The sequence below is a fragment of the Micrasema longulum genome, unplaced genomic scaffold (genome assembly GCF_059751315.1).
Source record: "Micrasema longulum isolate JH-2025_06_02 unplaced genomic scaffold, ASM5975131v1 h1tg000220l, whole genome shotgun sequence".
NCBI classification, from domain to species: Eukaryota; Metazoa; Arthropoda; class Insecta; order Trichoptera; family Brachycentridae; genus Micrasema; species Micrasema longulum.
Genome location: NW_028277425.1, coordinates 764,261 through 777,905, shown reverse-complemented (window position 1 = coordinate 777,905; position 13,645 = coordinate 764,261). Strand labels below are relative to the sequence as shown.

At 31.1% G+C, this 13,645-nt stretch overlaps 1 protein-coding gene across 3 annotated transcripts in view; it reads left to right on the top strand.

The window, feature by feature from the left end:
* Window positions 1-5,448, top strand: part of Rdl (Resistant to dieldrin) — a 190,693-nt gene extending 185,245 nt beyond the window's left edge. For all 3 annotated transcript variants that reach the window (XM_088243622.1, XM_088243620.1, XM_088243621.1), the window contains exon 10: window positions 4,645-5,448. In XM_088243622.1, the coding sequence (XP_088099748.1) occupies window positions 4,645-4,809 (165 nt within the window). In that variant the 3' untranslated portion in view covers window positions 4,810-5,448. The remainder of the gene's footprint in view (window positions 1-4,644) is intronic.
* The last annotated feature ends 8,197 nt before the right edge of the window (window positions 5,449-13,645 follow it).

Below are 13,645 nucleotides of genomic sequence, written 5' to 3'. Positions count from 1 at the left end.
AGCTCGCGGCGGCGGGCGCGACGGCAATCCGTATCGAACTCGCCACATACATGTTCGCGTTGGCCGCACTACCGGGCCGCAGTACCCGCCAACGGGTTTGTTTGAACTCTGAGACAATCCGCTAGCCGCCAGTTGAACCCTTTTGAGAGATCTTTTAGTTAGATATTTCGCCGCCGCGCTCTCCACCGTACCGCTTGGTAATGTTGACAAGCACTTTCTCTGGGTTCAAGGTTCTCTGATGTTTTTTTTTTTATATCGCCTCTTTACTGCAAGAAGTTACTCATGATATTACAATACATTAAACCACTATATTATGTATACATTTAGTGGTTGGTTAGTGATTCACTATTTTGTTATTCTTTTTTTTTATTTTTTAATAGCTATATATTATAAAGTAATGCCTAGTAGGAGAAGACCCGTACTAAGGCATACTAACATATATGACTAATGAGCAACTAAATAAGGTTTTTATTTAACTGCACATTGAACTGTAATAGGTGAAAAACATATTTGATTGTGACCCATTTTGTTTTACTAAAACAAAGTCTTATGTGGTTAAATAAGTTCGGTTCAAAAAGTGTCGGACCATTATCAAGTTTACAAAAGTTGAAAGCATATATATTACCATTTAATAATTTCTCCACCCACTATTGTTATGTTAGTGACTTCTTGTGATAAACCGAGGATACATTTATACTCAACTCGATTTTTTCATAACAACATTGTAATATGTCCATAAAATTTTCATCGATCGGTCATCAGTTATATAAAATTTCACCCAAATATTCCAATGTTCGAATGAAAAATTGGAGTCAGACATCGATAACTTATGATGTGTTATAATACATTTCCTGAAAATCGGTTGAAACTTCACTAAAATTGAACCCGAGAAATATTTCAAAACGATATAAAAAATGCGTAAACTACGCTGTCTTTATAATTATATTACAAATCGAAAATAAAATGTTCATACAAGCTATTCTAGCTGTTGTAATTAACGCCAAGACATAATGGTAAATAATTATTTTTCTGTAAACCGATTTTAGTGAGAAGCTTTCGACCTGACATAGATTCGTTTCCCTGGATTTTTTAAATTATTATTTTTTTAATTTGATTATTAGCAAAAGCAATAAATTACCTTTTGGTTTATAATATAACATATTCGGAAAACAAAACCAAAGTGATTACAGCTCGCGTTTAGTTTTCTGCATTATAATTTATTAAATATTCAACAATGTAATTATATTCAAATAATCGTCGTGATAAACATTTTAGTAAAACATTTGTAACTGTAAATATTTGTACTATTGTGACTATCAAAACATTTTAACAAAATTATCCAAACCAATATCTCGAATTTTCATACAATGTCATTTACACTAATATTGAAATTGATTACTGAATCGGTAATTAATACAAAATTAATTTTCTTCAGTTTCTATGATTGTGTAAATAATTATTTTGGTTTTGTTTTTTTTAATATCGGTACAAATTATTCCTACCGTTTCGTTTTAATTAACGCTTACTAAACTGATAAAATCAAACTCTATCAAATCATATCGGCATGGGATAAAACAAGTTTCGTTATTTTCACGGTTTTAAATTCGGCATATTTTTATATTACTTGTAATTACATTATTTTCTTATTAATTCATGTTATTATTGTTGGATTTTAGAAAAGTAACAATAATTTCTTAGTTAATGTATGTTGTTAAAGATTTTAATTACTTCACTTGATTTTTATGATCAAATTAACCATTGAAAATGTGTTTCAAGAGACAACATATTATTTTAACAACGGGACAGTTGGAGGTTCGGTCAAAATATTATTATTTAACTCAATTTTTACGATGTATTTTATTGTAATACATACTGATTTTTTTGCGATTTGCGATATTTATCTGCATCTTCTACATCGAACCATGCGTTGATTTGTTTTCTAACCAAATAATATTTTAAAGCGTTATTTTGCTGAATCGATTCCGATATGCGAGTTTATTATCCGATTGTTATGTGCGTTAAATAATACTCGTAATATTATAATCTGTACACATTTTTTAATTCGATTTGATTTTTATGCCTTTTGATCCATCTTATATATTTATCGAATCCATGTCGTTCGAGTGATATATATATCTTCATTTTAAATTATGCGATTCAAGTGTTTGAAAAATATATATTTTTGCGAAATGTGAATGAAATTTAGCAATTTGATTTAATTATATTACATATTATATTATTTAATTTTGTTATATTGTAAAATATGCGAGTATATATTATACATTTTTGTAAACATTTCAAATATTTTCTCGTTGTACTCATATAAGCGTTTAAATAAATAAATTAAATATTTACTGTCAGATTTATTCCTGAAATTTGCAATATTTTGTATTTTTATGTGCCTTATAACGCCTTCCATTTTCTTCTAAGGTAAGTCAACATCATTTTTATACAGGATCGATCCATCATAAATAATTCTCAGTTTGATAAAAGTATATCCATTTTTTTATTTTATTTTTTATGTTCAAATCATTAACTTTATGGTCGAACGTCAACTTTATGATAAATATTTGTATTTATTTATCCACTTACCGACTTTTTATATCTACCGGTTTCGAGACGTGCCAATGTTTTCGTCAGGACACTCACTAAACCAACATGCAAATACTAAAATACACTTTCGGCTTTGCCATCACCGTAGTTAACAAAGTATTTATGAAAAAATACATAAATTACATCCATGTTTGGACATGGCGGTGTTTGCATCCCCTTTAACTCTCCATGTAATTTACGTATTTTTTCGTAAATACTTTGTATACTACGGTGATGGTAAAGGTGAAACTGTATTTTAGTATTTGCACGTTGGTGTAGTGAGTGTCCTGACGAAGAGACGGGTACGTCTCAAAACTGGTAGACATAATAAATCGGTAAGTGGTTAAATACAAATATTTACTAGTATTGATTTGTATATTTTCACTCATTTAATAAATCATTCATTATGAAATTATTATTCTTATTTCTGATTCATTTGATAAAAAAGCAAATATAATGTGTCTACTAATTATGTATTCAAACAATAACACAAATCTATACTACTTCTGTTTTTTGCATAGTATATTTATCCATGTTTTTTTATTACCCGTTAGAAAAAATGTTTAGGGTACACTTTTTGTTTAAATCTATCTCATTCCTGAATTCACGACCTTTTAATGTCATAAAAAATTTACCGGTAGAATATAATCTTTTGTATTTAAGAAAAGATTTCGAACCAGTATTTTGTTGAATGATAAAAAAATATCACCACATTTTCCTCGGGCACAAATTAAAGTTATTTTACTTCTTATTTTTTTCTCTCGAATGGACCCATCCATTCTTAGAAAGTATGGCAGAAAATAAAATTTCTTTTTTTTGTGTACATTCCTTAATCATTTTTTAATTATAATTTTGTATAGTCTCGGTTTCCTTTTAGAGTTTCCTAAATATTTAAATACCAAATGAAAAAACATTTTCAAATTTTACATAATACCATATTTCTGTATTTACAGATTTTTATGTTTTAATTATCGATATTTCTTTTTCTGTTTTATAATTGCTAAAACTGATGTTTTGTTGTATGGATTTCTTTTTCAGTAGAGTTAGTATTATTTGAAGTTAAATAAATGTAATATTTCAGTACGCGAATTGCTTTTTAAAAAGTAAATTATTTTAAAGCTTATTTCAATTCAGAATGAATGAAATAATTAAATTTCAATAATCTTAACTCTGCTACCAGAAATTTTTTTATTCTTAATGATCAACCTTTAGCTGTCTCGAATAGAAAAGACACTTAATATTCGTATTGGAAAACATAAATTCGAGCCGAGTGCCAATTATTTTTGCTGATTGGATATCAATTTGTTACTTGAACAAATTCTAGTGTCTATTTTTTTTCATGAATAATAACTATCAGTTTCCTCACTCACAACTTGATTCAAGTGATTTTCACTCGTTGGGGGAAAAAAAATCGTATCACTGAAAATGTGAGATAGTTAATTAATAGAAAAACTTGTTACTTTATCCTATACGGTCGTCCGGTATTTTTTTACATTTCCAAGCTTCAAGTTTCTTTAATTATATAAATTATTTATCATTTCTATACTTTCTAATTATTAAATATGGTAATAAGGATCAGACATTCAGAATACAAAGAAAATATATTGTTATTGAAGGCTTTGATCTTTTTTTTCCATTGTGCATATTGTCTGAATTAAAAAAATACAGTATTTTTACTAAGACCGATAGATTTTTGAGGAAGAAACATGGATGTCCAGGCATTACTAGGGCCCAACCTGTCATTGACTGATTGCAGTAATCACTTTACGCACTCTGTTATGTACAATCACCATTTGACAATCATTTAGCATCCATATTTAAATGCCTAGACCTTCATTGATTTTCCTTTCAAAATTTCATTGAAAAATCTGAGGTCCTATTTTAGATTAATAAGAACCTCTCGAGAAATCTATTTGCCTTAAACATTGACTAGCAAATACTGTTAGAAAAGGCTTTCGCTATAAAAGATTCACGCTTGTTTTCTTCTGTATTCTGAGGTCTTCGGATGAAAGGTTTTTGCTTTGATTGATTGTTCGTAATGTACCTTTACAGGATATCAACAAGCTGCTCGGAATAACTCCGTCGGACATCGACAAGTACTCCCGCATCGTGTTTCCAGTGTGCTTCGTGTGTTTCAACCTCATGTACTGGATCATTTACCTACACGTGTCTGATGTGGTCGCTGACGACTTAGTTCTCCTGGAAGAAGACAAGTAGAGGAAACTGATATGATTTTCTCTTCTGATGCTCCGCCCTAATATGGTGTTCTCGAAGCCGGCACGCCAAAACATTAGCATCCATAAAACTCGTTGGACGCGTGCTCAAGCGTCCACTGGAAACTGTATCTCGCGTACGCATTTTCAACGTGAAATACGTCACTGGTGTGGAAATATAACATTCCGTACAGTTTGGTGATGTTTTGAACCCGGCCTCTAGTGTAGGCTACAGTTGCTTGCATCTAAGTTAGGAATACCAGAAATCGCTAGGATATCATTCATTTACCCATACTCCCATATAGTGCATGTGTGTTAACTAGAAATTTAACGACATATTTTATTTTCTACGACAAAAATTCGCATGCTGAGATGGTTTTAAAGGGAGGGTAATTTTACCAGATTTAATAAAACCTTCTCTTTTTATAAATAAATTATATCACTAAATTATTGTAAAATAAGTGAGTACCAAATATTCGTTTATTACTGCTAGTAGTAAAAATATAAGTAATATTAATTTTTATTCTCAGTTTTAACCCACTCTCAAAGTATTTTTTATTAATCGTTAAATTATTATTGAGCGTACCTTTTTATATTAGGCTCTCATGACCACACTTTTGCATATTTTCTTGTTTTCAAAAAATCATTTAAAGAAAATGCTTATTAATTAGTTTCATTAGAAGTATTTATCATAGTTATTATACTCATATTTTTTCATTGTATTTATAATGCGCATTCAATTATAATAGACTTCTATGATGGTAATGATGTTGCTAAATTAGATTCAACGAATTGAAATTTTACAATGAACACAATTCAATTTTCTGAATAAATTAGTTTTGTATTTACATCACAATTAATTAAATTAATCGTATTAATAAATATTTTACAAAAAATGTCAATGTGTTAATATCATATACATCTAGAAAATGAGTAGCATTCGAGCAAATCAATTGATATGTATTATTTGCCCGGTGGCAATATATTATATATATACAATGAGGAAGTTCAGTGATTTTTTTTATTTATTTGTTAATAGACTATCAAACTCAGCTCAGAAAAATATTTTTATTTTCATATTATAATCGAATGTAATTGAAATTACACCGCCCGTGACGTCACGAGCTGTAGTCGGTAAGTTTTCCTGATATTTAAAAGGAAAACCCTGAACCTGTCAAAACACACTAAACTTTGAAAAACATTGCTACTTTGAAACCGGACACCTATCACAGCAAATAAAACGCTATAATTGATTGTTTACATGAACCCGTGACGTTTCAAAGTAGTTCATTTTTGATCATTTTTCACATACAATTAAATGCTCTATCCGATGTCCCGTAGCACTGAACTTCCACGTTGACTGCACTTTAGTTTATTGTCCTTTTGTAAATATAAGAAAATTTCTCAGATTATAATCATAGTCAAAATGAAAGGATTTACTAAATAAAGACAATAACTTCTTTTACTTGTAAGATTAACTTATAATAGTAAATAAAATGTTCATTTATTTTACTTACTAGCACTCAACAATTTAGAAAGAGTCAAAATGAATGAAATTTTAAATTATGATAACATACAAATTAATTAAATAATACTTTGTATGCGTAATAATTTAAAACTTTACAAATTAACTCTACTGTACATAAAGATTTCTGGTAATCCTAATCATACCGTATTTTGTAGAGAGCTTCAACATATTGTATTGATTGAATTAAACGATTGTGTCTACCGATAAAGCTATTTTGAAATTAACTTAAGTAAAATTGAATGTTTTAAGAATCAAATTACCATATGATGTATTATGATGTATTAATCTTTAAAGTTAAAACATTCTTAATTTCAATGTTACCTGTGCTTTGATTAAGTTGTCCTTTTACATTAGCTTAAAGGGAATTCTTTTAATAATATTAATGAAAATGTTTGTAATTTAATTATTCAATGCACAAAATGGCTTTTTCGGCTTTTCATCGTCGACCCTTTTTGTAATATTAAGTTGTATTTTGGTTTTATGTAGATTTATTTAAGTAATTTTAATTTAATTTTTAATTAAGTACTTTCGTATTTTTAATTTATTTGGCACATTTAGATGCGATGTACAAACTTAGAACTGCTCACTGATTCACTAGGAGCATGGCCCATGGCAGAGAAGTAATGTGTAGTTCCGGAACATAGGTCCGGGCCGTCGAGAACTGGGCTTGCGATCAGGTGTAATTGGTCGGGGTGGAGTTGAGTAGCAAGTAGTAATCGAGAACCAGTATTTCGAAGAGCATCAGAAGAGCCCAGTGCTGACCTCGAACCTCTGACCCGCAGGTTTACTATAACCGCCACTGCCACATATTCACCGAATAAAGACTGCGAGTGGCTATACCTACCGACGATGCTCACTTGTGTCGTTTTATATTCTAAATCCTCCTTTGAGCAAAATAATTATTTGTGTTGCATGTCGCTTCACCTGCCCGGTCGGGCGATGGGGCTCGATTGTCCAACCAATCACACACGTTTCACTACCTACAAGGTTACATTATAAAACTTCACCTTATGAATATGAAGTAGAAATCATTATTTACATTATTGTAGGGGTAATTATTTAAATGCGAATACAAACTGCATTTTGACTCAAAATGCGCACATAAAATAATTTTGTCAAACTTCCATCCTACATATTATTATAATATTGCTATGATACTGAAATGTTAATGTAATATACATAGATGATATTATATATATATATATATTAATTATTTACAATACATATATTATGTATACTTGTATGAATATTTTTTGCCAAAAAGGAAAACACAAATTTTATTTATATAGTGTTGAACATGTGAAATTTTAAATATATATATATATATGTATATGTTTTATTTAATCTGTTGACTACTCTTACCTAACGCAAGCAATATTCAAATAGATAATAATATTTTTTTAAATACTACATATGTACCTACATATTATTATTATTGTTGTTTTCCAAACATGCTAAGCATTTGTGTGAGATATAATATGGTTTTATACGAGAATAATAATTTATAACATGTGCTAGTAATGTACAGTACAAACCACAATTATATGCATGAAACTGGTTCCTTGAAAGATGAAGATTAAAGTACCTACTAGAAATAATTATTTACACATATTTTGGTAAATTTACCATCTATGTATATTGCATACGCTTATAAAAAATAAACATTATATATTTATATTGTATATGTATATGTTTTACTAAATGTGTTATAATAATACAAGTAGGTTTTATGTTCGAGTATCAGAGAGGAAACATTACTTCATATAGTTTAAATTTACTGAAAACCTGTATATATTATACTATTAAAGATATTACAAACACAAATACACGCATAAAAGTATGCGTGCATATTCTGTGTATGTAAACTCACCACCGTATTGCACTAAATCCAAATTAGTTAGGCCAGAACATGTTTCACAATAAATGTAAATAGTATCACCTCACCAACTATCGAGCATGCCTTTATATTTCATCATTATCCGAGTAGAGTTTAAGTACCAGTACGGATTACGGATTCCTCCGGCCCCCGTCCCTGTGTTCGGGGTCCGGGTATTACTATTGTATTACGAGAAGACCGTACTTACTGCTTCCTGGCGCGGGCGGAACAAGGTACTCCACACCATCACCCATAGGAGATTAGAGACAAATAATGCACCACATCGCTATATATCCATTATAAATTATTCTCTAGAAAGCGAACCGGCATGTGCGAGTACAGTACACAGGAGCGCTTCGGACAATGGTGTTGATCGAATTCATTATTTTGCAGAACCTTTCCTGCGCATTGTGGCCTGTGGCCAGCCAACAAACAATCAAACAAACAAACACTTGACTGCCGAAATCATTTCCCTTTTACCAATCCGTGACAACGATACACACCTTATTCTGAGAGCCTTCTTCGAATGAGGTGCATAAACATTGGCTCTGCGATCAATGACAGCTCCCATAATTAAATAATGATCGTAACGGTGTATGTTTCTTAAGAGCTATTCTCCTTAATGTAATTTGCATTTTATGAATTCGCATTCATTGTCATACTAAATATACATGATAAAATAACATAGGTAGGATATTAGTTATAACGGAAGAAGCCGACAGGCGGACCGTTTCCTTTTGGAACAACCAGCTGAGTCAGCGGAGTGGACTGCTCTCGCTCGTGTGTGTATAGAGTACCACTCTCCCCAGGTCTTCCTTGGGCATTCTCGTTCCGCCATCCAGTCCTCCTAGAGCGACTTCTTCCGTGTAACAAACACGAAATTCTAAACTGATATTTAATATAAATGAAGCGTAACATTGTAAGTTAATATGCATAGGTCAATAAATATAAGGTGAAATACTTTAGATAGGCATACGTAGAAGAAACAAATATATTACTAATCCTATATATACACACAAACATATAATATTATGAATATACATATGTTTTTATAAGTGATGATTCCTTTAAAGTCTGCTTATAGGAACATACGTATAGTGATTAGTGTACAGGAATACATACCTTCTACCCGATATATCTTGGAAATTTGTAAGAATTTATTTCTGAATCGTTTTAGCAAACGAAAACTTGTAAAAAAATACAATATTGATAGTCTCGCCCTCACATAGTTGAGGGCAATAGCCCCTTTTCCACACGGGAGCCCGTGGCGAAGTCACTCCACACAGGAGTGGCTCGCACATATGCGGCGCCCGAACCCAACGAATGACTATAAAGATAAAACTTAGAAGTCCCCTCTGCCGACAAAGGCTATATAATATAGCACTAACTAAAGTAACACCTACAACCTTAAGGCTGACCTGCAGCCGATTGCTCAACAAGAGTCTACCAAGTTCTTCTTTACTTTGCCGGCTGACTTGTGCTGACCGAACTGTGAATATGTCCACCGTGAATATCGCCACTCGTGATAGGCGATGGTATTGGAATATAACATTTCGTGTGGCAAAATAAAGAGAACAGACGAGACCGATAAATATTATTATAATTCGTAAATAGAATTATCGAGTTCCAAGAGAATTTGGTACTAGAAGACATTTAAGTATGTTAATTTAGGCACTTAAAATAAAAGACAGAAATAACAGAATAATTATATAAGAACCATAGAGAGCAATATTAAATTACTTAAAGGCACTTTTAATATTACGAAATGGTCAATAGTAATAATTATTTTATTCCCATTACTAGACCATGTAAGGCTTCCAGCCTCTATGGAGGAATTTCAGCACCCATTATCTCCACTCTCTTCTTCCTTGGGAAGACTTCACCGTATTCAGTCTCCTGGCACCCCGTGTATACCTCCTGTCCTAAACTACTATTCTACTGCATTCCTGAGATGTGAATAGATAACTGAATTTGAAACTTTCCACTCAATTTACGCAGTATTACATCAAATCAAATTGGAAGAATCAAATGATATTGATACATTTTGGTAAAAATAAAAAACAAATTTAAATTCTTATAATTGCCGTGTATGTAACACAGTTATTCATGAAGTCTAGAGCACCTTTGAATAAGCACGCTCCATAAGAAAGTACCAGAGAAGCATAAATGTTGTATCTTCTCATGTGTGCCCAGATTTAATACTGAGAAAAGTTTGTTTCAGTTCAACTGTGTCAACATTTAAACTTTTGTCTGTTAAGATACAACAATCGATTGGAAAATCAAATAAAATAAATTTAGATAATGCGATTGCGATAATATTCTACTCTAGGAAATGTTTATTCCATGTTTCATATATAAATAACAATGTGGAAAGTGCTCAAGTGTCAATTCATTATTGCTTATACAGAGAGATTAGTAATAAAAAAAATTAAACGGTGCTTATATTCATAATGCAGGATATAAAACAAGCGAATGCCTCGCCATGGCTCCTTGTAAACTGAAAGCCCACTCATTCTCATACTGGTATAGTTCCCACTTCTTTACATTAAGAAAACTATGGATGATAAAAATAATAATCGTTACCATCGCACTCAATATATTCGTATCACTTTCGATAATAATTACTCCCATTCAATTCAAACTTGCACAGTCATAATACTTTACGTTGAGAGAAAACTCCTTATACATAATATAATATTCAGGATAACTCGACGATCGGCAGACATCTAGTGTATCTGAATATCCAGATCCTAGTATTGACATAAGTTAGCTCTACAGTATGGTGCAAAATGCAAATCGTTGTTAGAAATATGTCTGTGTTTGAAGTTATCCCAACTGACAGTAGTTACTAGCTTAAACGAGGGACGAAAGGTAAGAAATCTCACCAGATTTATATTCAATTTTACCTGAATAGCTGAAGAAAGTCTCGTAATTTTAACTTTAGTTGAGCGAAATGTGAGGAGTGATGTGATAACTGACAACCTCTTTCCCAGAACAGGTTGGTACATTTGGGTTTTACGAGAGTGCAATCTCTTCCCCATTGCTCACCCATGCCGCCTGGGTTAGAGGCAAAGAAAGGTGATAGAGTAGATGTAGCAAGCCAAATATAGCCTTATGTTTAACTATTACTTATTTTTTATTCATTTTATATGTCTACTTTTTATATCATTTATCATTTAGAAACGGTACTGTAAACATTCTCATATTGTGTTACTGGAAATATATATGTACGTATATAAGAAATGATAACGTTTTATTGATTTTTATAGAAATGGTAAACATGTCATTGTAAATGTTTGTAATATTAATTAAAATTAACTATTTGTTCTCATTAAGGTAATTAATTATTTATGTCACAGAATTGTACAAATTTTAACACCAGAAACATCATTTGATGTTGAAACAAAATATTCTAAATGGCCGGAGGAGTAACTCGTGAATTCCAAAATGTTTGTATGTGTGTTAGAGATATTATGTATTACATTAAGTCAAGCTGCTCACTTCTCCTTTGCCTATCACAGAAAAAAAATATGCCTTGAAAATGGATTATTAATGGATTACATATTTTATATCAATATGCAAAATGATCTTGATCATGATTAATATTGCTAGAATGTAAAACTGAAAACTGAAAACTGAACACTTTTTTATTGTAAATATACGGAGTCAGATATATTTTATTATTTAATAACTTTTCTGCACATTTCAGTAGATGTCTAGATGCAAATATTTCTCTGGATCAAAAGCAACTTAATTTGTAACATAAACGTGAATAGAATGCTAAGGAACTTTATGTAAAAGATATGAACTTGGGAACGCTTGTGTGCGTTGAATATTAACTATTAAGTACAGAGGGCTGAGCCAATAAATAATTTTCCTCAGGATTGTTAACACGCCCTGTTGTCCTTTTTAGATTCTTCCAACATATTATAATATGTATAGCCAATTAAGGATAAGGCATAAGAACTCAAACACAGACAGGTATAATAACATTTGTATTGGCGTTGTGGTGAGGAGTTCAGTGGGTGCTTATTGATAACACATTTCAATATTCTAAATTCATATAAACCAACAAGCATAGCCCAGTGACCACAAAACACTGCGACAGTTTATTGTAATTAATGTTAAAAATAATATGAGATGAAACCAATTCATTCAAAACTATAGGAACATGATAAATAAACTAATAAGAGTTAAAATATACCATATTACATAATAAACTGGACTTTTATTTATTTATATCACTACAATAATTTTAATGAAGAATTTAGATTAATGAAGTTATATTAGACGCTTTACCTCTGTATCTAAAAACACAGTTTTAGTAATCATTTCAAATTCGGATGTAAATGCACTCATACAAAGGATTACTGAATAAATAATTTAAAAAACAATTTCGTGGAAACATGCTTAAGCATAGAATATGAAAAAAACGTGAAACTTTAGATGCACCGCCTTTAATTTGGGAGGGCGAAATCTCCCGATCTGTCCACCTGCCGCGAGGTTGAGGAAGTTGAGTGGTTTTTATTTGTTAATAAACTATTAAACTAAGCCAACATTTTTATTTCTATCTATCATAATATCATCCCTACGATTTTTCAAAGATTTGTAATTACTCCGCGCGTGACATCACTGGTTCTCTTCGGTGAGTTGTCCTTTGGGGATGGCTGCCCGGAAACTGTAAATCAATCGCAACACTCTATCATAGGTTGATTTAGAAGAACTTGCCACGTCATTTAAAGTAGTTCAGATTTATTAAAATCATTTTTTTTTTTTTCATACATTTTAGAGAAACTTCGCCGTACATTGAAATGCTCTCATTTTTACCGCATGTAAGAAAACATTTTTATTCCCAATTTCCCATGGCACTGAACTTCCTCACGGTAAAAGACATCAAGCACAGCTCTTACATAACTTATTCACTCAGTGTGCATCCAAATGGTATAAATATTAAAACCCACCCACTGAGGGTCAAATATTAACATTATACAATAAAAATGTTACTGTATTTTAATTTTATCATTTTATGTATTCTTAATATGTATATATACATATTTAAAAAAGATTTACGGGGTATTTTTACTATTACTTATTTTTAAAATAAATATTTGCATTCTTACGATTTACCCTAATATTTTAATTTCGGGTCTATTTTTAACGAGTTGGAGATAATAACTCGCTATTAGACAATGGGAATCAAGTTGTGGTTGAGCAGGATGCAAATCTCGAACCTTACACAGCTACACTAGCCACGAGATCACAAACCGTTTCAGTTATGACATTCTGTTGTAATTTGTAGACCTTTACAAATTAACATTTTTTACTTGAGAAGGTGATTTCCTCGTAAAGGTGAATAACGGAAAAATATAAGTGAAATAAAATTTATATTTCCAAAAATAATAATTATACCTGTATGAATTGATGATTGAAATATAT